At 44.2% G+C, this 24,537-nt stretch overlaps 1 protein-coding gene across 2 annotated transcripts in view; it reads left to right on the top strand.

Annotated features, from left to right (window-relative positions):
- paxip1 (PAX interacting (with transcription-activation domain) protein 1) overlaps positions 1–24,537 on the top strand; it is a 116,577-nt gene that overhangs the window by 32,962 nt on the left and 59,078 nt on the right. Inside the window, exons 6-8 of one of the 2 annotated variants that reach the window (XM_068015018.1) lie at positions 3,593–4,237; positions 19,850–20,345; positions 23,975–23,992. In XM_068015018.1, the coding sequence (XP_067871119.1) occupies positions 3,593–4,237; positions 19,850–20,345; positions 23,975–23,992 (1,159 nt within the window). The remainder of the gene's footprint in view (positions 1–3,592; positions 4,238–19,849; positions 20,346–23,974; positions 23,993–24,537) is intronic. The other variant, XM_068015019.1, reaches the window with a different exon arrangement.

Genomic DNA, 24,537 nt, shown 5'->3' on the forward strand with positions numbered 1-24,537 from the left:
GAAGTTAGTTTGAAGCTGTAACTATATCTAAATCTGAAATAACTCCTGTGCTTGCTGAACACATTGGCTCCCAGTCTGGCAATACCTTGTTTTAAAAAAAAATTCTCATACTTATTTTCAAATTCCCCCCCTTACAGAAGTAAGCTCATTCAACCCATCAACCCTCAGATTCCTGCATTCCTCCAATTTTGGCCTCTTATGCTTCCCCAGTTTTCATCGCTCCACTTTTAGTGGCCATACCTTCAGCTGCCTAGGCCCTAAGCTCTGGAATTGTCTCTCTAAGCTTCTCCTTTTAAGACGTCTCTTAAAATCTGTTTCTTTCACCAAGCTTTTGGTCATCTGTCCTAATATCTCCTTATATGGTTTGGTGTCACATTTTGTTGGCTCTGTGAAGCACAATGAAATGTTTTACAAAATCAGATGTGCTGTACAAACACACATTTTTGAAAATACAGTACATTGGGGTGAAAACTGTCTGCAGAACACATCATTCCACTTCATCTCAATCACTGTACCTAAAACGAAACCCCAGAAACTGAAAGTATTGCAGATTAACTGAAAAAATTGGGAAAAATAATTGGACACCTTTTTTAAAGTCACGGGGAGTGACTGGACTTGCAATAATCTGCCCAGCCATGCCTGGGAATCACTTTATTGATGTACATCGGATTGTAGTCCTGCTACAATACTCAAGCGTTTTAAAGCCAGTAAGGGCAAAACATTGTGGTATTTTAACTCAGTGCCCCTTATTTAATAATTGTTTTTACAGATTAAACTTTTATCAACGGCAGGTAGAAAAGCAGGCAGGCTAGAGTTTTGAAAAATGAGAGGTGATCTCATTGAAACGTACAAAATTCTTACAGGGCGTGACAGGGTGGATATAAATGGGATGTTTCCCGTGACTGGTGAGTCTAGAACCAGGGAACATAGTTTCAGGATAATGGGTGGGCCGTTTAAACCTGAGATGAGGAGGAATTTCTTTACTCAGAGGGTGGTGAATCTTTGGAATTCTCTACCCCAGAGTGCTGTGGAAGCTCAGTCATTGAATATATTCAAGACTGAAATTGATCGATTTCTGGATACAATGCTATCAAGGGCGGCACAGTGGTGCAGTGGTTAGCACTGCAGCCTCACAGCTCCAGCGACCCGGGTTCAATTCTGGGGACTGCCTGTGTGGAGTTTGCAAGTTCTCCGTGTCTGCGTGGGTTTTCTCCGGGTGCTCCGGTTTCCTCCCACAAGCCAAAGACTTGCAGGTTGATAGGTAAATTGGCCATTATAAATTGCCCCTAGTATAGGTAGGTGGTAGGGAAATATAGGGACAGGTGGGGAAGTGGTAGGAATTTGGGATTAGTGTAGGATTAGCATAAATGGGTGGTTGATGGTCGGCACAGACTCAGTGGGCCGAAGGGCCTGTTTCAGTGCTGTATCTCTAAACTAAAACTAAACTAAGGGATATGGGGAAAGCCCGGGAAAGTGCTGTTGAGTTGATGATCAGCCATGATCTAATTGAATGGCGGAGTTGGTTCGATGGGCTGAATGGCCTACTCATGCTCCTATGTTCCTATAATGAACAAAAATATTCATTTTGCTGTTTTAATTTCTACTAGCCTGTGGGTTGCAGTTGAAAGTTTCTGGAGTGAAAGTTGGCAAATGCTGTTTTGGGACCAGGGTAGTTTCTGGGGGTGGGTAACACCAGCATTTCAAGAGGAAACTGGATAGTGTTTGGTGAAGGTAGCAGTTGAGCGGAGTCAGGCAGAGAACACAGTGCAGGATTTCTGGAATTTTGAACCGATGGAATACAGTGGTCTTATTTGACCCTGCACATTTGTATGTTCCAATGAATACAAGAAAGAAAGACTTATATTTACATTGCGCCTTTCACGAGTTCACATAAGGGGGGCAGTAGCATAGCAGTAATGCTAACTGGGCTAGTAATCCGCTGGCCTGGACTAATGGTCCAAAGACTTGAGTTCAAATCCCATCATGGCAGCTGGGGGAATTTAAATTCAATTAATTCATAAATCTGGAATAAAATGCTAGTCTTAGTAATGTAGACATTAAACTATTGAATTGTTGTAAAAACCCATCTGGTCTACGAACATCTTTCACGGGAGGAAATCTACTGTCCTTACCTGGTCCGGCCTGCTAGTGACTCCAGGCCCACACCAATGTGGTTAACTCTTAATTGTCCTCTGAAATGGCATAGCAAGCCACTCAGTTATAGGTGGTGGCTCAGCACCATCTGCTCAAGGCCAATTATGGATGGACAATAAATGCTGGCATTTATCCCAACCCAAGGACAAATAAGAAAAAAATGTCCCAAAGTGCTTTACAGGCGATTAAGTACTTTTGAAGTGTAGTCACTGGCTGTCGTGTCTCCCACATAACAGCAATTTGCACACAGCAAGCTTCCACCAACAGCAATGTGATAATGACCAGATACATTTTTTTTTGTGATGTTGATTGAGGGATAAATATTGGGGGCAGGGTGGGGTGCCCATCAGATTATCACTGCGCTCTACATGAACCCATCCAGCAAAGTCTCAGTTCCTTGCTTGAATGGATCTTCTTGAAACTTTTTAATTACCCAACTAAATAAGTGTTGAATGCTTGCCAGCTGGAATTTATTCCAAACTTTAATTGCCTCTTGCTGCACTCGTGAGTGTGAAGCAAGCTATTTATCCCCGTTGAGTTCAAAAAAATCTTAAAATGACTTCACCGAAAAGGACTGGGGCTCTTTTCTTTCTAGAAAAGAGAAGCCTGAGGGATGACTGAATCGAGGTCCTTAAAGTAATGACGTTTGATGGGGTTAGTGTAGAGAAAATGTTTCCACTTTTGGGAAGGGTCCAAAACTAGGGGTCATAAATATAAGATCGTCACTAATAAATCCAGTAAGGACTTTAAAAGAAATTTCCTTACCCAGAGTGTGGTTAGAATGTAGAATTCACTATTTGGAATACTTGAAGCAAAAACATACATGCGTTTAATTGTTCAGTACATGAGGGAGAAAGGAATAGAAAGACAGGGTGGGATAAAGGAAGGTGGCAAGAGACTGGTGTGGAGCATAAACATAGTATGGACCAGTTGGGCTGAATGCCCTGATTCTGTTATAAATTCTATGTATGTGTTTTGTGTGCCACTCCAACCTATTTTACTTGTTTTAATAAATTTACAACTTAATGGCCTCAGTCAGGAAATTAAACCAGTTCTGATGAAAGATCTGCATCAGAAATATGAAGCTGCCATTTCACATTGCAGATGCTGATAGACTGACTGTATATTTCCATCATTTGCAGTGTCTTTTTTATGTAAGATTATCAAATGTTTTTGAAAGAATAGCACACTGTATTTTGTTAATCTTCCTCCAGATGTGATCCACTCAAAGTAGAAACCAAAAGATTTCTAATTTTCCCCAGAAAACACTTATCGCATCCAACTTCTCGAGATAAAGGAGTAACTTTCTTTAAACATTGAGAAGAGGAACCTATGAGTTTTTTTAAAGACAAAATCAGAGGAGGTCCTGAGGAATGATGAATTTTCTTCAAATCTTATTTCTTTTGTCATCAATTGTATCTTATTTTTTTCCTGACAGGAAAAATATAATTGTGCCCTGAAGCGAAGCACAATTAAAATAGTAACACCAGACTGGGTGGAGGATAGTGTTGCAGCAAAATCAAAGAAAGATGAGTCCACATATCATCCGCGCCTTATTATTCAGGAAGAGGAGGAAGAGGATGAAGAAGAACTGGCTGAAAATGAGGAGGAGCCTGAACTGGACGACAGCATGGACGACAAGCGCTCGGCTAAGAGCAGTCCTGTGTCGTCGCGGGGGGCCTCGCCACTGAGTGTGCCGGGCTTCTCACCGAAGCGGGAGAGCAGGTCTGAGAAAACGACGAGCGAAATAATGTTCGACGACTCCTCGGACTCTTCCCCCGAGAAGCAAGAACGGAACTTGAACTGGACCCCGGCAGAGATCCCGCCGACAGCCGCTGCAAAGCGCCGTCTTGCCCACGGGAAGGACTCTGCTCTGATTAACTTGTGCGCCAACGTCCCGCCTGTCCCGGGCGCTATCTCCAACCCCGAGGTGAGGAGTAGCTTGATGACCCCGGGGCAAGGGGCTCAGGGCCCCGAGAGGCCGGCGATGGTGGCGGCCTGGAGCCCTGCAGTCAGGACGCTACGGAACATAACTAATAACGCTGATATTCAGCAGATCTCCAGGCCATCAAATGTAGCACAAGTAAGTGATTCGTTGTGTTTTTGTTCAAACTGTAAAAGGTGCTAAAATGGAGCAGGAGAGGCTAATCTGGAGCACTGCTTTTTAAGCCACAACGTCAGGGCAGGGGCAGTGTGGAATCATTGAACGTTATAGTAAGCCAGCCAACCCATCATGTCTCCTTTGATGTTTCCCACCACATGAGCCCTCTAGTCTAACCCCACTGTCCTCACTCTCCATAACTGTTTGATACCCCTCTTTTCCAGATTATTGTTTTTAAAAAAGGTTCCAGGTTCTGATGAAAGGTCACCAATCTGGAATGTTAACTCTGTTTCTTTCTCTGTTACCTGACCTGCTGTCTATTTTCCAGCATTTTCTGTTTATGTCTGAGAATTATGGGTTCTGCTTTGACAATAGTTTGTGGCCGAAATTTCTGCATTCTTGCTCTCCTCTGCTGAAGATTTTTTTTTCCTGACTTCCTCTTTATTTTTCTCTGGGATCATGTTAAATTTGCACTCCTTGTTACTATGGCACCAACCAGTGGGAATAACCTACCACTATTTATCTCATCAACCTTTTATAATCTCAGAAGACCTCGATCAGGTCACCCCTTAATCATTTTGGCTGTAGTGGGGGAAAAAAAAACACCTTAATTTCTGTGTGTCTTAGTAACTGACCCATCAACCTTGCTAACATCCTAATCAGTCTACACTGCCTCTTTTCTATTGCTCTTATAACCCTTGCTGATTGCTTCAGGGTAGTTAAAGGCAATAAGACTGAAATTAAGATCACATTTTCATGCGGTGCTTAAAGCTGGAGGTGGGAAACCTCTCTGAAATTGTTCAGGAGGCAGTTTGGTGCTGAGAGTGGGAAACTATAGAGCCTCATAGAACAAGTAATTGAGTGGCTTGAATGGTTTCTCCTGTATGTAATTAACTGTGGTCTTTGTTAAAGTGTCTTGATTAATCCGAATTGCATGGTTAAATTGTACACTCCTTCTGAATGGAGTAAAATGGATCCTTAGCTCGCTAATACTGGGCCAATTCCTGCTGGAAAAATAAGTGTGTTAATGATGCGCGCTGTTACTAATGCACAAATCGGCCAGCAAGTTCAGGGGATTAAGAGAGACACCACGAGCTGCGAAACTGCAGAACCTGCTGGTCAGTTTGCACTGTTCCACTGTTTGCTTCACACAAACGACATCGTTCACTTAGCCTCCCCATTACTTTCAAGAACTTGCTGGATTTGCAGATTAATTACCCATTGACCTTGCCACGGAAAGCGAAGTCTTCTAAATTGACTAGGTAACTTCTAACTCTACTAGATGAACAGAAATCCCAACTAAATTATTGGGAAGACTGAAGCCATTGTCTTCAGTCCCCACCACAAACTCTGTTCCCTGGCCACTGTCTGAGGCCAAGCTAGACTCTTGGCAGCCTTGGTGCTGTATTTGACCCCGGGATGAACTGCCATCCACGTATCCACTCCACCAAAAATACTCCCACCTTTCACCTCCATAACATCACCTGACTCGGCCCCTTCTCAATTTATCTGCAGTTGAAACCCTCATTTATGCTTTGTTCGCTTTGGACTTTTATATTTCAAAACTATCCTGGCTGGCCCCCCATCTTCTACCCTCCATAAATTTGAGCTCATCCGTGAACTGAGTTACAGGCATAACGGCACAGAAGGAGGCCATTCGGCCTGTCGTGTCCATGCCAGCTTCCTGCAGCACAATCCAGTCACTCCCATTCCCTGGTTCTATCCATCTAGCCCTGTAAGTTTATTTCCCTTAAGTGCCCATCCACTTTCCTTTTGAAATCATTCATCTCTGCTTCCACCGTCCTCATAGACAGCGAGTTCCTGGTCATTAAGTGCGTAAAAAAGCTCTTCCTCACAACCCCCCAGCATCTCTTGCCCAAAACCTTAAATCTGTGTCCCCTAGTCCTTATGCCATCAGCTAATTGGAGTAGTTTTTCTTTGTCTACCCTATCCACACCTGTCAGAATCTTGTACACCTACTTCAGCTTTTAAAAAAAAGAGTGAACATCTCTCTTTAAGGTAATTCCTGTCGCCCAGCTGCACCTGTCTAAACCCGCAGCAAGTCCAATTTACCCATTGCCCCTGTTCTTGCTAACCTACATTGGCTCGATTTTAAAATTTTTATCTATGTTTTCAAATCCCTTTATGGCCTTGCCCCCTCTCCATCTCTGTAACCTTCTCCAGCTCAGCAACCCTCAGATTTCTGTGCTGCTGCAATTCTCAGCTCTTGTGCATCCATGATTTTGATCGTTCCACCATCGACTGCCGTGCCTTTCGCTGCCTAGACCATCCATCTCTCCTCCTTTTAAGGTGCCCCTTTGGCCAAGCTTTTGATCACCTGTCTGAATACCCACTTGTGTGGTTCAGTGTTAAATTTAGCTTGATAACGTTCCTGTGAAGCACCTAGAGACATTTTACTATGTTAAAGGCATTTAACAAAGTTTTGTTAATGCAGTGCCTGTCAACCTTCCTGGCTCAGAAATTGAACAATTTAAACTGTGGTGTCTCATTCGTTCAAGTGGTAAATTATTGTTAGAGATTTAAAAAAATGTTGAATTTACATCCTTTTCCAGCCTTTTTCTTTTTCTCTCGCTCTCTTACCCCCCCCCCCCCCCCCCCCTCTCCTCTCTGTCTCTCTCTCCCCCTCCCTCCCGTGTCTCTCTATCTCTCTTTCTGTATCTGATAGAGTCATAGTCATTTACGGCACAGAAGGAGGCCATTCGGCCCATTGAGTCCATGCTGGCTCTCCACAGAGCTATACTGGCAGTCCCACTCCCTGGCATGATCCCCATACCCCTGCAAGTCTATTTCTCTCAGATGGCCATCCAACCTCCTCTTGAAGTCATTGATTGTCTCTGCTTCCACCACCCTTGCGGGCAGCAAGTTCCAAATCATTACCATCAGCTGTATTTAAAAATAAAAGATGCTTCTTCATATTCCCCCTGCTTCTATGGCCCAAAACATTCAATGTGGCCCCTAGTCCTTGTACCATTAGTTAATGGGAACAGTTTTTCCTTATTTAACTTATCTAAGCCTGTCATAATCTTGTACACTTGTATTAAATCTCCCCTCAATCTCCTTTGTTCTAAGGAGAACAAACCCAGCTTTTCCAACCTAACCTGTAACTAAAATTCTCCATCCTTGGCACCATTCCTGTAAATCTCCTCTGCACCCTGTCGAGGACTGTCGCAACCTTCCTGAAGTGTGGTGATTTGACTGTAATCACCCTCTTCCTCTCATTCCTCTCCTCTTGTTTCTTTCTCGACCCTTAAATATCCTTGGTTAAGGAGACTATTGGTCCTGTCGTTCACTTACATCCCAGATGTCCTGTTGCCCTCGTTGTACCATTATCAGCTCTAACAGCAGCCTTTTAGCATGCAAAACAATTTTTGAGCTGAAGAGTGAGGGAGAAAGTCTTGACTAACCAGGCACGTGGTGAGGTGGCCTGCTCCAGCGAGATAATGCCCAAAATATTTGGTTAGGAGGTGGCTGAAATAAGAGTGGTGAAGAGTCTCTGAGCTTCATTTTGCACAACGATAATTATAATCACAGGATCAATCAGCTCAATCCAACATATAAAAAACAGGTGCTAAATATATGTATATAATTACTTATTTCCATATTGTCATTCACTCTGTTTCTCAGATTTTCCAACATATGACTATATAATCAATTTCTTTGTTCAATATTATAAGCATCAATCCAAATGGTGCTATGCACCAATGTGGGTTGGGGAGAGTGGTTGTTGGGAAGAGGAATATCAGTGGCATAGGGAGTCACACTGAGCAAATAGTTGGAGCTGCGGGCTGACAAGTCCCTGGGTCCTGATGGACCTCATCCTACGGTCTTAAAAGAAATGGCTACTGAGATAGTTGATGTGTTGGTTTTAGATTAGATTAGATTAGAGATACAGCACTGAAACAGGCCCTTCAGCCCACCGAGTCTGTGCTGAACATCAACCACCCATTTATACTAATCCTACACTAATCCCATATTCCTACCAAGCATCCCCACCTGTCTCTATATTTCCCTACCACCTACCTATACTAGTGACAATTTATAATGGCCAATTTACCTATGAACCTGCAAGTCTTTTGGCTTGTGGGAGGAAACCGGAGCACCCGGAGAAAACCCACGCAGACACAGGGAGAACTTGCAAACTCCACACAGGCAGTACCCGGAATCGAACCCGGGTCCCTGGAGCTGTGAGGCTGCGGTGCTAACCACTGCGCCACTGTGCCGCCTAAATTCGGGGAAGGTTCCATTAGATTGGAAAATAACCAATGTAACTCCTTTATTCAAAAAGGGAGGGTGACAGAAAGCAGGAAACTACAGGCCAATTAGCTTAACATCTGTCTTAGGGAAAATGTTCGAAGCTATTATTAAAGACATTATAGCGGGGCATTTGGAAAAATTCAAGGTAATCAGGCAGAGTCAACATGGTTTTGTTAAAGAGAAATCATATCTAACCAATTTATCGGAGTTCTTTGAATAAGTAACATGTGTTGTGGATAAAAGGGAACCAGTGGATGTACTGTACTTAGATTTCCAGAAGGCATTTGTTGAGGTACCACATGAAAAGGTTATTGCGGAAAATAAAAGCTCATGGTGTAGCGGGTAACCCATTGGCATGGATAGAAGATTGGCTAGCTAACAGGAAACAGAGAGTAGGCATAAATGGGTCATTTTCTGGTTGGGAAGTTGCAACGGGTGGGGCCTCAACTTTTTACAATTTATTAGATTAGATTAGAGATACAGCACTGAAACAGGCCCTTCGGCCCACCGAGTCTGTGCCGAACATCAACCACCCAATTATACTAATCCTACACTAATCCCATATTCCTACCAAACATCCCCACCTGTCCCTATATTTCCCTACCACCTACCTATACTAGTGACAATTTATAATGGCCAATTTACCTATCAACATGCAAGTCTTTTGGCTTGTGGGAGGAAACAGGAGCACCCGGAGAAAACCCACGCAGACACAGGGAGAACTTGCAAACTCCACACAGGCAGTACCCAGAATCGAACCCGGGTCCCTGGAGCTGTGAGGCTGCAGTGCTGAGCTGCAGTGCTAACCACTGCGCCACTGTGCCGCCCAAATTTATATAAATGACTTAGATGAAGGAACCGAAGGTATGGTTGCTAAATTTGCTGATGGCACAAAGATAGGTAGGAAAGTAAGATGTGAAGAGGACAAGAGGCTACAAAGGGATATAGATAGGTTGTGAGTGGGCAAAGATCTGGCAAATGGAGTATAATGTGGGAAAATGTAAAATTGTCCATTTTGGCAGGAACAATAACAAAGAAGCATATTATCTAAATGGTGAGAGATTGCAGAGCTCTGAGATGCAGAGGGATCTGGATGTCCTAGTGCATGAATCGCAAAAGGTTAGTTTTCAGGTACAGCAAGTAATTAGGAAAGCTAATAGAATGTTGTTTATTGCGAGGCAAATTGAATACAAAAGTGGGGAGGTTGTGCTAAGTTATACAGGGCATTGGTGAGACCACACCTGCAGTTCTGTGTACAGTATTGGTCTCCTTATTTAAGGAAGGATGTAAAGGCGTTGGAAGCAGTTCAGAGGCTAATACCTGGAATGGGTGAGCTGTCTTATGAGGAAAGATTAGACAGGTTAGGCTTGTATCCACTGGAGTTTAGAAGAATAAGAGGTGACTTGATTGTAACATATAATATCCTGAAGGGTCTTGACAGGGTGGATGTGGAAAGGTTGACAGGAGAATCTAGAACTAAGGGTTACTGTTTAAAAATAGGAAGTCGCCCATTTAAGACCGAGGTGAGAGATTTTTCTCAGTCATAGGTCTTTGGAACTCTCTTCCTCAATAAGCAATGGAGGCAGAGTCTGAATATTTTTAATGCAGAGGTAGATAGATTCTTGATAAGCAAGGGGGTGGGAAAGTTTATCGGAGGTAGGCGGGAATGTGGAGTCGAGGTTACAGTCAGATCAGCTATGATCTTGTTGAATGGTGGAGCAGACTCGAGGGACCGAGTGGCCTACCTCCCCTAATTCATATGTTCGTATGCTCGCAGTTGAGGGAAGCAGATAAGCATTTGTGTGTTTCTCCCCATAGAATAACATGGAACTGACAGCAGAGGAACAAGCTGTTTGTCCAGCCACTCCTTGTTGTTCAACCTCTGCATCATGTAATCCTGATCTCATGTACCTATTCTGTAACCGCTAATGCCTTATTCCTTCTGTTGCACCTCCTTCAATGTTGATGTGATCCCTGTTTCAATCATTATCTCCAGTGCACACCACAGCCACGAACCCTTTATTTAGAAAAAAAAATAGTTTCACCTGCTCTGTCTTAAATGCCTTAAATTTACTCATGCATCCCTCAGTCATTGGAAACAGTCTGTTTCTATTTGCTTTGTCCCAGACATTCAAACTTTTAAGTTTATCATCACCCTGCAATCTCCTCTGTGTCCTAATGAAAACAGCCCCAATTTTTCATGTCTTTCATTGTTTTTATATTTCCTCAAGCGGCAGCATCCTTGTGAATCAACACCATACCCTCTATATTGCCTCAACTGCTTTCTCAGTGTGGAGTCCAGAAGTGCACGCAGTTATGTAGTATTACTACGGTTTATATGGATTAACCATTTCAACCTTTATAATCCATAACTCTTGCCATGAAACTTTTGTATGCATTTATCAACTTGAGGTGTGAACTTGAGCACCCAAATCCCTCTGCTCTTCCACATCGCCCAGCTTTCCCTATTCAGTGTATAATATTTGTCACCAAAGTGTACAATCTCACATTTAATGACATTGAATTCCAGCTGCAACTTTTTTTGGTCACTATCTCCTTGCAGCTTCATTTGATTCTCAGAATTATTTACTATGCTTCCTATATGAGTATCGTCTACAGATTTGGGCACCATTCCCTCAACGATGGACCCAGCACATCAGTGCAAAAGACAAGGCATTTGCATCCATCTTCAGTCAGAAGTGCTGAGTGGATGATCCATCTCAGCCTCTTCCTGAGGTCCCCAGCATTACAGATGCCAGTCTTCAGCCAATCCGATTCATTCCACGTGATAGCAAGAAATGGCTGAAGGCATGGGATACTGCAAAGGCTATGGGCCCCGACAACATTCCAGCAATAGTACTGACAACTAGTGTCCAGAACTAGCCGTGCCCCCAGCCAAGCTGTTCCAGTACAGCAACAACACTGGCATTAACACAGCAATGTGAAAAATTGCCCAACTAAATCCTATACACAAAAAGCAGGACTCTCTAGATTTTCGAAGAATGAGAGATGATGTCTTTGAAGCCTACAAAATACTTAAAGGGATAGACAGGGTAGATGCAGATAAGATGTTTCTGCTGGTTGGGAGTCTAGAACCAGGGGAAAACAATTTCAAAGTAAGAGGGAAGCTATTTAGGACAGAGTTGAAGAGAAATATCTTTATTCAGAAGGTTGTGAGTCTTTGGAATTCTCTACCAGGGAAGCTCACTTATTAGTATGTTTAAAGTAGAGATGGACAGATTTCTAAATACCAATGACATGAAGGGATATGGGGATAGTATGGGGGAAAAGTGGATAATCAGCCATGATCGTATTGAACGGCGGAGCAGGCTCGATGGGCTGAATGGCCGACTCCTGCTCCTATGTTCCGATGGACCTACAGCTTAAGTGCTGTAACCTGCAAGGCTATGGACCAGGTGCTGGAAGGTGGGATTAAATTGGGCGGATAGTTTTTTCAGCCGGCGCAGAAGCGATGGGCTGAATGGCCTCTCTGTGCTGTAACTTTTCTAAGGTTCCTTTTAAATCCAAACTGGCCAATTACTGCCCTATTGTTCTACTCTCGATCACTAGCGCAGTGATGGAAGGGGTCGTCGACAGTGCTATTAAGCGCCACTTGCTCAGCAATAACCTGCTCACTGCTCAGTTTGGGTTTCGACGGGGCCACTCGGCTCCTGACCTCATTACAGCCTTGGTCCAAACATAGACAAAAGAGCTCAACGCCAGAGGTGAGACTAACCTCCCTTGACATCAAGGCAGCATTTGACCAAGTATGGTATCAAGGAGCCCTAGCAAAACTGGAGTCAGTGGGAATCGGGGTTGGTTGGGGGGGTGGTGGGGAGCTCTCCGGTGGTTGGAGTCATACCTAGTGCAAAGGAAGATGGTTGTGGTTGTTGGAGATCAGTCATCTCAGCTCCAAGACATTACTGCAGGAGTTCCTCAGGGTAGTGTCCTAGGCCCACCAGCTTCAGTTGCTTCATCAATGACCGTCACTTCTTCATTAGGTCAGAAGTGGGGATGTTCGCTGATGACTGCACAATGTTAAGTACCATTCGCGACTCCTTAGATACTGAAGCAACCCATGTCCATATGCAGCAAGACCTGGACAACATCCAGACTTGGGCTGATAAGTGGCAAGAAACATTCATGCCACACAAGTGCCAGGCATTGACCATCTCAAACAAGAGAGAATCCAACCATCTCCCCTTGATCAGTGGCATTACCATCGCTGAATCCCCCACTATCAGCATCCTGGGGGTTACTATTGACCAGAAACTGAACTGGAGTCGCTCCATAAATACTGTGGCTACAAGAGCGGGTCAGAGGCTGGGAATTCTGTGGTGAGTAACTTACCTCCTGACACCCCCCCCCCCCCCCCCCCCCCTCAACAATGATTGTCCACCATCTACTAGGCACAAGTCAGGAGTGTGAAGGAATACTCTCCACTTGTCTGGATGGGTGCAGCTCCAACAACACTCCAGAAGCTCGACACCCTCCAGGACAAAGCAGCCCGCTTGATTGACAGCCCATCCACAAATATTCACTCCCACCACCACCGACACACAGTGGCAACAGTGTGTACCATCTACAAGATGCACTGCAGAAACTCGCCAAAGCTGCTTCGACAGCACCTTTGAAACCCATGACCTCTACCACCTAGAAGGACAAGGGCAGTAGATGCATGGGAACACCACCACCTCTCCAAACCACGCCCCATCCTGACTTGGAACTATATCACCGTTCCTTCACTGTCGCTGGATCAAAATCTGGAACTCCCTTCCTAGGTGTACTGTGGGTGTACCTACACTCCAAGCACTGCAGCGGTTCAAGAAGGCAGCTCACCACCACCTTCTTGAGGGAAATTATGGATGGGTAATAAATGCTGGCCTAGCCAGCGACGCCCACATCCCGCAAACAAATAAAAAAACCATAATTTCTGACTTTGCCCCTAAAGTGGCTGCTCCATTTCCACTGGAAACAGTTTTTCCTTATTTCCTGCATCCAAACCATCGTGATTGTGATAAACTCCATTAAATCTCCCTTCAACCTTCTCTGCTGTAAGGAGAACTGCCCAAGCTTCTTTAGTCTGTCCACCTAATTGAAGTCCTGCGTCCCTCATTCTATTCTCGCAAATCTTCTCTTCACCCTCTCGAAGGCATTAATGCCCATCCTGAAGTGTGATGCACAGAATTAAACACACTATTTCAACTGAGGCCTAACCAGTGTTTATACAGATTTAATATACGCTCCTTGCTTTTTTTACTCTAGCTCCTATAAAGCCAAGGATTCCCATGTGCTTTTTTTTAAGCAGCCTTCTCAACTTGTCCTATCACCTTCAAAGATTTGTGTACATACACCCCCACCACCGTTCCCTGTAGGCTGTGCAGCAACCTGAAAGTCCCTGCACAAGCCGAGCACAAGTCAGCCCTTTTAAATTACCGCATCTGTGCAGCCGCAGAAAAAAATTTAAAGAGGCTGCACACTTCAAAAAGGTAAATTGCACCCCACATCTCTCTGTTCCTGTACTCCCTTTAAAATTGTGCAATTTAGTTTACACTCTCTCTCTTGGTTCTTCCTAATGAAAGGCTTCGCGTTTCTGCCCTGTGTCTGTCCATTTCACCAGTTTGTCCTCCTGAAGTCTCTTATTATCCCCTCATTGTTTGCTGCAATTGAGTTTTGAGTCTTCTGCAGACTTGAAAATGATGCCCTGTATACCCCAGCCCAATATCTATTAAAAATAGCTGTGATGCTTGGGAACACCACTGTACTGTCTTCCAGTCTGAAAAACAAGCATTTGCTACTACTTACGCCCCCACCTCAATGAATTTCATGCTCCGCATGACGTTGAGCTCTTCTTCCGTCGTCCTCGCCTCCGTGCTCACTTCTTTGACCAGGAGTCCTCCCCTCGACCAGCAGACCCATTCACCCGCCCTCAGCATTCCCCCTCTACCTGGACCCCTCTGGCCTCTTAACTGCTCTTGATCTTTTCATTGAAAACTGTCGGCGAGACATCGGCCATCTCAGTTTCTCTACCCCCCCCCCCCCCCCCCTCACTCTAACCTGTCACCCTCTGAACTTACTGCACTCCGTTCTCTCAGGTCTAACCCCGACATTGTCATCAAACCTGCAAATAAGGGTGGTGCTGTTGTTGTCTGGCGTACCAACCTCTACCTTGCAGAGGCTCAGTCCCAACTCTCAGACACTTCTTTCTACTTCCCTCTAGACCATGACCCCACCACCAAACATCAAGCTACCATCCACAGAACTGTCACTGACTCATCTCCTTTGGTGATTTTCCCTCGACAACTTCCAACCTCATAGCCTGCAACCCCGGACAGCCCGCTTCCACCTCCTTCCCAAAATCTACAAACGGGACTTTCCTGGCAGACCCATTGTTTTAGCTTATTCCTGCCCCACTGAATTTATTTCTTCCTGTCTTGACTCTATCTTTTCTTCCCTGGTCCAGTCTCTTTTCACCTACATCTGTGACTCTTCTGACGCCCTACATCTTGGCCCTAACCGCCGCCTCTTCACTACGGACGTCCAATCCCTCTCCACCTCCATCCCCCACCAGGACGGTTTGAGGGCTTTCCACTTCTTCCTTGAACAGAGGCCCAACCATCCCCATCCACCACCACCCTCCTCTGCCTCTCTGAACTTGTTCTCACATTGAACAACTTCTCCTTCAACTCCACTCACTTCCTTCAAGTGAAAGGTGTTGCTATGGGTACCCGCATGGGTCCTAGTTATGCCTGTCTTTTTGTGGGATATGTCGAACATTCTTTGTTCCAATCCTACTCAAGCCCTCTTCCGCAGCTCTTTTTCCGGCACATTGATGACGGTATCAGTGCCGTTTCCTGCTCCCACCCGGAACTAGAAAACGTTATCAATTTTGCTTCTAATTTCCACCCTTCTCTCACCTTCACATGGTCCATCTCCGACACTTCCCTTCCTCGACTTCTCTGTCTCCACTTCTGGGGATAGGCTGTCTACTAATATTCATTATAAGCCCACCGACTCCCACAGCTACCTCAACTACACTTCTTCACACGCTGCCTCCTGTAAGGACTCCATTCCATTCTCTCAGTTTCTCCATATCCGACGCATCTGTTCTGATGATACTACCTTCCGTGACAGTGCTTCTGATATGTCTTCCTTTTTCCTCAACCGAGGATTCCCAGCCACTGTGGTTGCCCTTTCCCTCACTTTCCACCCCACCAGCCTCCAGATCAAAAGGATCATCCTCCGCCACTTCTGCCACATCCAGCGTGATGCCACAACCAAACGCATCTTTCCCTGTCAGCATTCCGGAGGGATTGTTCCCTCCGCGACACTCTCATCCACTCCTCCATTACCCGCACCACCTCGTCCCCTTCCCACAGCAGCTTCCCCTGCAATTGCAGGAGGTGTAATACCTGGCCATTTACCTCCTCTCTCCTCACTATCCCAGGCCCCAAACACTCCTTTCAGGTGAAGCAGCGATTTACTTGTACTTCTTTCAATGTAGTATACTGTATTCGCTGCTCACAATGTGGTCTGCTCTACATTGGGGAGACCAAGCGCAGACTGGGTGACCGCTTTGCGGAACACCTCCGCTCAGTCCGCAAGCAGGACCCTGAGCTTCCGGTTGCTTGCCATTTCAACACTCCCCCCTGCTCTCATGCTCACATCTCTGTCCTGGGATTGCTGCAGAGTTCCAGTGAACATCAACGCAAGCTCGAGGAACAGCATCTCATCTACCGATTAGGCACACTTCAGCCTGCCGGACTGAACATTGAGTTCAATAATTTCAGAGCATGACTGGCTCCCCCTTTTTTTCTTTATTTGTTTATTTTAGTTTTTAGTTTTTTTAGTCTGTTTCTTCTGTGCCTATCCACTTTGTTTTTTTTTTAATGTTTGTGCTTGGAGTGCTTTGTGCTTTACGATCTATTCACACCCTCTTTGTACTAACGCTTTGTCTTTCAGCACGCCATTAACATACCGTTTGCCTTTGTTCCATGACCTCCTTGGTCAGTTATTCTCTGTGACCTTGTCCTGTCAACACCTTCTCTTTTGTTATCTCTTACCCCACCCCCCGTTTTACTCACTTAAAACCTTTTGCATTTCTAATATTTGTCAGTTTTGATGAAGGGTCACTGACCTGAAACATTAAGTGCTGCTATCTCCACAGATGCTGCCAGACCTGCTGAGTATTTCCAGCATTTCTTGTTTTTATTTCAGATTTCCAGCATTTGCAGTATTTTGCTTTTATTTGCTACTACTCTGCTTTCTGTAACTTGGCCAATTTTGTATTCATGCTGTCACTCTCCCTTTAATCCAGTGGGCTTCAATCTTGCTAACAAGGCTATTGTGTGGTATTTTATCAAATGCCTTTTTAAAATTTGTTTGCGGTGTATGGGCTTGAACGTCCATACACACATCAAGCCTCTCTGTTACTTCATCAAACAACTTTAATCAAGTTAGGCAAGTAAGATTTGCCTTTAACAGATCGGAGCTGGCTGTCACTGATTAATCCATGTTTCTTTTTACAAGTAAAAATTTGTCCCAGATTATTGTCTCTAAAAGTTTCCCTGCCACAAATGTTGTAATTGGCATGTAGTTACCTGGTTTATCCCTCTCCTTTTTTGGACAGGGGTGTAATGTGCAATCCTCCAGCCCTCTGGCACTATTCCCAGAGCCTCTGCTATCTCCACCCTTTCTTCCTTCAGGAACCTAGATTGTAGCCCATCTGGACCAGTTCACTTTTCTACTTTGAGCACTACCAAACTTTTTTAAAATACCTTTTCTCATTTTTTTAATCCTACAGTAGTACTGTAGTTCCTCCTCCTTTACTGTGGCATTGCTAGCATCCTCTTTAGTGAAGACAGATCCATTTAGTATCTGTGTATCCTTTGTGCTCCTTAAATGGCTGCACCCCTTGTTTGACTATCATTTTACTATTTATATGTTTCTAAACAACTTTTAGGTTCCCTTTTATGTTACCCGCTAATTTAATTTCATATACTCTCCTTGCCCCTCTTATTTCCTTTTTCAGTTGTTCTTGTCGTTTCTAGATTCAGCTTGGTCCTCTATTGTATTATGAGTCTGACATTTAAACACTTTTTTTCTGTTTCATTTTATATATATTTAATCATCCAGGGAGCTCTAGTTTGAGATGCCATTCTTTTTCCCCGTGTGGAAATGTGTCTGGTCTGTACCTGAGCTCTTTCTCTCTGAAGCCCTCCCATTGCTCATTTACTGTTTTACCTGCCATTCTTTGATTCCAGTCCACTTGGGCAAGATCCACTTTCAGCTCACTGAAATTACCTTTCCTCCTGTTCAGTATTTCCATGTTTGATTTTTTTCTTGTCCTTTTCTGTAACTATTCTAAACCTAATATTATGATCACTGTTCCCCAAATGGTTCTCCTGCTGAAACTTGTCCCACTTCATTCCCCAGAACGTGATCTAGCACAGTTTCCTTCCTCATTGGACTATAGACATAGATTTAAAAGAAAACACTCTTGTACACATTTCAGGAATTCCTCTCCCTCTTTGCCATTGACACTGTTATTTGCCTAGTCTATATTAAGACAGTTGAAACTCCCCATTATTACTGCTATGGTTCTTGCATACATCTGTAATCTGCCTGCAGATTTGCTCCTTTGTCTCCTTCCCAGTATTTGGTGGCCTATGTTATCACCTAGCAGCATAATAGCTCCTCTGTTGCTTCACTTTAACTAAATAGATTCTGTCTTTGACCCCTCAAGTAGATCATGTCTTTCTGGTGCTGTCATAATATCTTTGATCAACACTGCTACCGAGTACCCAGAAATATTAAGTGCCCAATCCGCCCCTTTTTGAGCCAGGTCTCTTGTTATTGCCTCCATCTTAATTGCCACACACCTTTGTGCTTAAAGCGAGCGATGTTGGTGTGGTGTTTGTCAGCATTTTCCTATTTCAGCAACTCAGTGGCATTAGCAACTAACACTCCCAGGGCAGATACAGCACGCTTTAGGTACAGAGTAAAGCTCCCTCTACACTGTCCCTATCAAACGTGTGTCTACTTGCAGCTCACCAACCTCCAGGTATTTACACATTTAAACTTTAAACCCGCCTTGGTCTGCTCCTCATTTCTTCTTCACCCACGCCCCCCCACCCCATTGATCGTCCTATTTCTGAACTATTTTTTCTAATGCTCTTCATCTCTCCCAGTCCTCTGTGCACCCTGTATCTCCTCTTTAATGCTGCATCCTGGTGACTGTTCCCTTGCTAAGTTAGTTTCAACCCTCCCCTCAGAGCTAGTTAACCTCCCCACATGGACGTTGCTCCCAATCCTGTTAAGGTGCAGCCCTTTCACCTGGTCCTGGTTCCTACTCCAGAAATGGTCCCAATGCCTCAGGAATCTCCTGTACCATTTCTGCAGCCACACATTAACCTGCTTTATCTTACTGTTCCTATTCAGATATGCAAAGCCACAGGGATAATCCTCCTAAAAATGCTTTGCGAGGTGGTGGGGTAAGAAATAGCTGCTTTTCGTGACTGGGATGGCAACTTATTCTCTCTCTTGTTGGTGAAATTGGACAGTATCATTTACCAGATCACTGGCAGGAAGAGAAATCTCGGAATCCATTGTAAACCTGATACCAAAATTCTTACATAGAGCAGAGCCTCTCTTACGAATGAGCTCTTCAAACTCAACAATTACAGCACCCTTTTTAAAAAAAAAATTGTGACTAGTGTAGGCATTTGCCATTCAATCATAGAATCATACGGTGCTGAAGATGGCCCTACAGATTTTTTCCATTTCAGTTTTATATCAAGTTCCCATTTGTAAGTTACTATTGAATCTGCTATTACTGCACTTTCAGGCAGTGCATTCCAGATCAATGGTGTTCATTACAGCATTGGTCCACTTGGGCTTCTGACATTTAAAACATAGCCTGCATAATATTTAGTTTTACTCCTTATGCAGTATTTTATTTATTGTAACTACCTTCAGCTGGTGGTAAGTGAAAGGTGCATCTAATACTATGTATTGAAACTGAAAGGTATGTTACACCTATGTGATGGGGGTGGGGTGTAGAACCCCCTCCACCCCTCTCTCCCCCAAGTTTTTGTCCATTGAAATGAATAAGCAGAAAATCATCCGGGCTTCGTTAGGAGTGTTTTCTCTTGTCTGCTCGATTTTCCTGTAGTCACTGTGAACAGATCCAATAGCCCCAGACTTGACTGTACAAATCATCCCTGATGTTTTTAGACTACTTTTCAGTCCCTTGTTTTCTTAGTCATCGCACTTGTGAACCTGCTGCTATTGTTTTGTTTTTCCAACTCTTTTTTGCAGATCTTGCAGTCGCTTTCAGCTCCAACCAAAAATCTGGAAGCAGCCAATCAGAACCAACAGGGACCAGAACTCCGCCATCCCAGCACCGTTCTTTTCACGCAGGTTAAACAGTTAACTCCTGAAGCGCAGCAACTGTTGCAGCAGCAGTCACAACAGCACCAGCTGCTGCAGCTCCAGCAGCAGCATCTAATGCAGCTACAGCTGCAGCAGCAGCAGCAGCAACAACAGCAGCAGCAGCACCATCCTCAACTTCACCAGCATCCATTCCAGCAACAGCAGCATACGTTCTCCCAACAGCACCATCACTTGCAGCAACAGTTGCATCAGCAGCACCTTCAGCGTTTGCAGCAGCAGCAGCACCTCCAGCAACAGCATCATCTACAGCAGCTGCAACAGCAGCACCAGCAACATCACCATCACCAACAGCAACAACATCAGCAGCATCCTGTTCCGCAACAGCAACTGCAAATCTTCGGGCATGATCCAGGGCTGGAAAGTAAGTGGTTGCAGAAGAAATGCTTCATTGGAACTTATGATGAATATTGTTTTCTCCCTACGTATTTTTTAAAAATCTACATGCATTACTAATATCTTACATTAAGTATGTACTTCCTGTCCATAAATGTTCTGGTTGCTACTATTTTTGGTCCCGCTTTCCTCTCCACTTTTACCACTGTAAATTGTTATGTCAGTGTTTCCCTATTCAGGTTTGCTATGTCATCTGTCACAGTGAAGTTACAGGCTCGAGCCACGAGGTAGCAATGTGGGGCGAGTTTCTGAAGTCTCCCAATTCTGACCATCTTACATATTTGTATTCATCACCTACTAGTAGTGAATAGATTTATTTTTCCTAAATGGGAAACCCTACCAGACATGAGTATAGATAGAATCGCTGTAATCTGTTCAGTTTATTCCTCCACCTCTCACCTCCGCACCGCCTCCCCCCCCCCCCCCCCCGCCCCGCCAACCTCTCCCAGGTCCTTGATTTCTAAATTCTCCACAGCTTGACTCCGAATTGCCTTACCCTCCTGTCTAAATTCCAGCTCTCTTGTATACTGCTTTTATGAAAATATGTGCCTCTTATTCTCCCACTCCCCCTCCCCCACAATAGACTACAGCCAATTTCTTCCACCTGTCTGGAATTCATTTCCTCCTTTTCTTGCTACATCTCTCCAGACCTTGAATAGTCTCAAAGCTTGTCTCTCCAACCCTAATATTTCACTCATTTCCTCATTAGTGTTGTGATATTCTCTGTTTTTTGTTTCACTGCTGTTGCGAAGTGCTTTGAAACACTTGGCTATGTTAGAGGCATTCTGTAAATGTACGTTACATGTTCAGAACTCGGTTTGCACAATTTATGAAGATGTCCTACATGAATAAAGTAAGTCTCGCATTTGGTATCAGAAAGTTGGCTGGTTTTGTTCAGCAATAACTGATATTTATATAGAGCCTTTAACATAATAAAACATCCCAGGAGCATTAGAAAACAAACCATGACACCAAGCCACATAAGGAGACATTAAATAAAAACAAGAAATGCTGGAAATACTCAGCAGGTCTGGCAGCATCTGTGGAGAGAGAAGCAGAGTTAATGTTTCAGGTCAGTGACCCTTTATCAGAACCCTGGAGATATTAAGTCAGATGAGCAACAGCTTAGTCAAAGAGGTAGGTTTTAAGGAATGTCCTAAAGGAAGAAAGCGAGGTAAAGAGGCAGAGAGGTGTAGGGAAGAAATTCCAGAGTTTTGGTTCTAGGCAACTGAAGGCAAGGCCACCAATGGTGGAGCGATTAAAATTGGGAATGCTCAAAAGGCCAGAATTATGTGAGCATAGATATCTCTGAGGGTTGTGGGGCAGAGATAGGGAGGGGCAAGATCATGGAGGGATTTAAAAACAAGGTGAGACTTTTAAAATCAAGACATTGTTTGACCTGGAGCCAGTGTAGGTCAACAAGCACAGGAGTGACAAGTGAACAGGACTTGGTGAAGAATTGGGCAGCAGGGTTTTGGATGACCTCAGGTAGACGGAGGGTAGAATATGGGAGATGAGGCAGGAGTGCCTTGGAACAATCAAGTCGAGAAGTAACAAAGGCATGAGTGAGGGTTTCAGCAGCAGATGAGCTGAGATGGGCAATTTTGGGCAAGGTCATGGAGGTGCAAATAGGTGGTTTTAGTGATGGCACGAATGTATTGTTGGAGTCTTATCTTGAGTCAAATATGATACCAGTGTTGCAAACAAAGAACATAGAAAATTACAGCACAGGAACAGGCCCTTCGGCCCTCCAAGCCTGCGCCGATCCAGATCCTCTATCTAAACATGTCGCCTATTTTCTAAGGGTCTGTATCTCTTTGCTTCCTGCCCATTCATGTATCTGTCTACATACATCTTAAAAGACGCTATCGTGCCCGCGTCTACCACCTCCGCTGGCAACACATTCCAGGCACCTACCACCCTCTGCGTAAAGAACTTTCCACGCATATCCCCCCTAAACTTTTCCCCTCTCACTTTGAACTCGTGACCCCATAGTAATTGAATCCCCCACTCTGGGGGAAAAAGCTTCTTGCTATCCACCCTGTCTATACCTCTCATGATTTTGTACACCTCAATCAGGTCCCCCCTCAACCTCCGTCTTTCTAACGAAAATAATCCTAATCTACTCAACCTCTCTTCATAGCTAGCGCCCTCCATACCAGGCAACATCCTGGTGAACCTCCTCTGCACCCTCTCCAAAGCATCTACATCATTTTGGTAATGTGGCGACCAGAACTGCACGCAGTATTCCAAATGTGGCCGAACCAAAGTCCTATACAACTGTAACATGACCTGCCAACCCTTGTACTCAATACCCCGTCCGATGAAGGAAAGCATGCCGTATGCCTTCTTGACCACTCTATTGACCTGCGTTGCCACCTTCAGGGAACAATGGACCTGAACACCCAAATCTCTCTGTGCATCAATTTTCCCCAGGACTTTTCCATTTACTGTATAGTTCACTCTTGAATTGGATCTTCCAAAATGCATCACCTCGCATTTGCCCGGATTGAACTCCATCTGCCATTTTTCTGCCCAACTCTCCAATCTATTTATATTCTGCTGTATTCTCTGACAGTCCCCTTCACTATCTGCTACTCCACCAATCTTAGTGTCGTCTGCAAACTTGCTAATCAGACCACCTATACTTTCCTCCAAATCATTTATGTATATCACAAACAACAGTGGTCCCAGCACGGATCCCTGTGGAACACCACTGGTCACACGTCTCCATTTTGAGAAACTCCCTTCCACTGCTACTCTCTGTCTCCTGTTGCCCAGCCAGTTCTTTATCCAGCTAGCTAGTACACCCTGGACCCCATGCGACTTCACTTTCTCCATCAGCCTACCATGGGGAACCTTATCAAACGCCTTACTGAAGTCCATGTATATGACATCTACAGCCCTTCAGTCTCAGACTGTTGCCAGGGAGAGGGATGGAGTCGGTAGCTAGGGAATGGAGTTTTGAGCAGGGGACCGAAAACAGTATTGATGATTTAGCAAGCATTCATTATATTTTCCAGTAAAATATTGGTAGTTGTGCAAATGTACATAATCATTATTTAAGTGTGGTTAAGTGACTTGTTTATTTTTACTTTAATTAGTTTTTATCTGTAGGCAGTGAGAGTATTTTATTCCCTTGAGCTCAGCATTTCGAGCTTGGGTGCTCTTGAATAAAGTGACAGCATAAAGTTAATATTTTACTACAGTAGCAAGCCACTTCATGTGAGCATACTGAGCATTACTTATGGGTCCCTGGTTAATTGACCAATCTTATTCAGGCAGCATTTAATATAGCGCACCTTGTACAACTCCTCAATTAATTTTAAAGGACATGTATTCACCTGAGTGGATGAAAGAGCAAGAGAGAAAGATGCTTCCTGCTAAAGGTTTTCAAGTAGCAGGTCAATTGGAAACATATTCTGACATGGGGGCAAACAGAGACACAAATTGAACAGCTCCACTTAAGTGCCCCATTCTTTTCCTGCCAAACGTTTGCCTCCTATATTCATCCTCCTTTGAAAATGTAACCTTCGTCATTATTCGTTATGACTTATGAGAAATGTGCAAGGCTGAAACTTTTCTTTCCGTTATTAGTTTACAGAGCACTGACAGGTATGGTGTTCGAAATTGCAGTAATGGATGGTACAAATCGGGAGTGACTGAATCTGCTTTTGTGAGTTGGGTGAGAGGAGGATCGTGTGTAGCATAAACATTGGCATGGACCATTTAGGCTGAACAGCTTGTTCTTATGCTCTGTGTTCTATGTATTTAAAATAACTTATTAAAAATAACTTTGGGAAGATCAAAGGGGCTATGCTTTTACCTTTGTTCTCTAATTTGGAAATCTCTGTTGCCCTTTTTTAGAAACAAGGCAGTGTTGGGTCCTGGGCAGCATTTGTAAGGAAATTAAGTATTTTTTGTGTTGAGCAGTAAACAATATGACCCATTAAAGTGACCAGTACAAACTGATCACTTTGCATTCCATGTGACATTGCGGGTTGCTGGGACATGTTAATAGGCAGGAATATATGAGCAGTAGGTTTGATGACACCAGTGGACAAGGGTACTGACTGGCAGTGACAATTTAAACATTTGTTTACAGGTAGGAGACATTGGTTTATTCATGTAGCATTATAGGTTTTAGCACACTGAGGACT

The sequence above is a fragment of the Heterodontus francisci genome, chromosome 2 (assembly GCF_036365525.1).
Source record: "Heterodontus francisci isolate sHetFra1 chromosome 2, sHetFra1.hap1, whole genome shotgun sequence".
Taxonomy (NCBI): Eukaryota; Metazoa; Chordata; class Chondrichthyes; order Heterodontiformes; family Heterodontidae; genus Heterodontus; species Heterodontus francisci.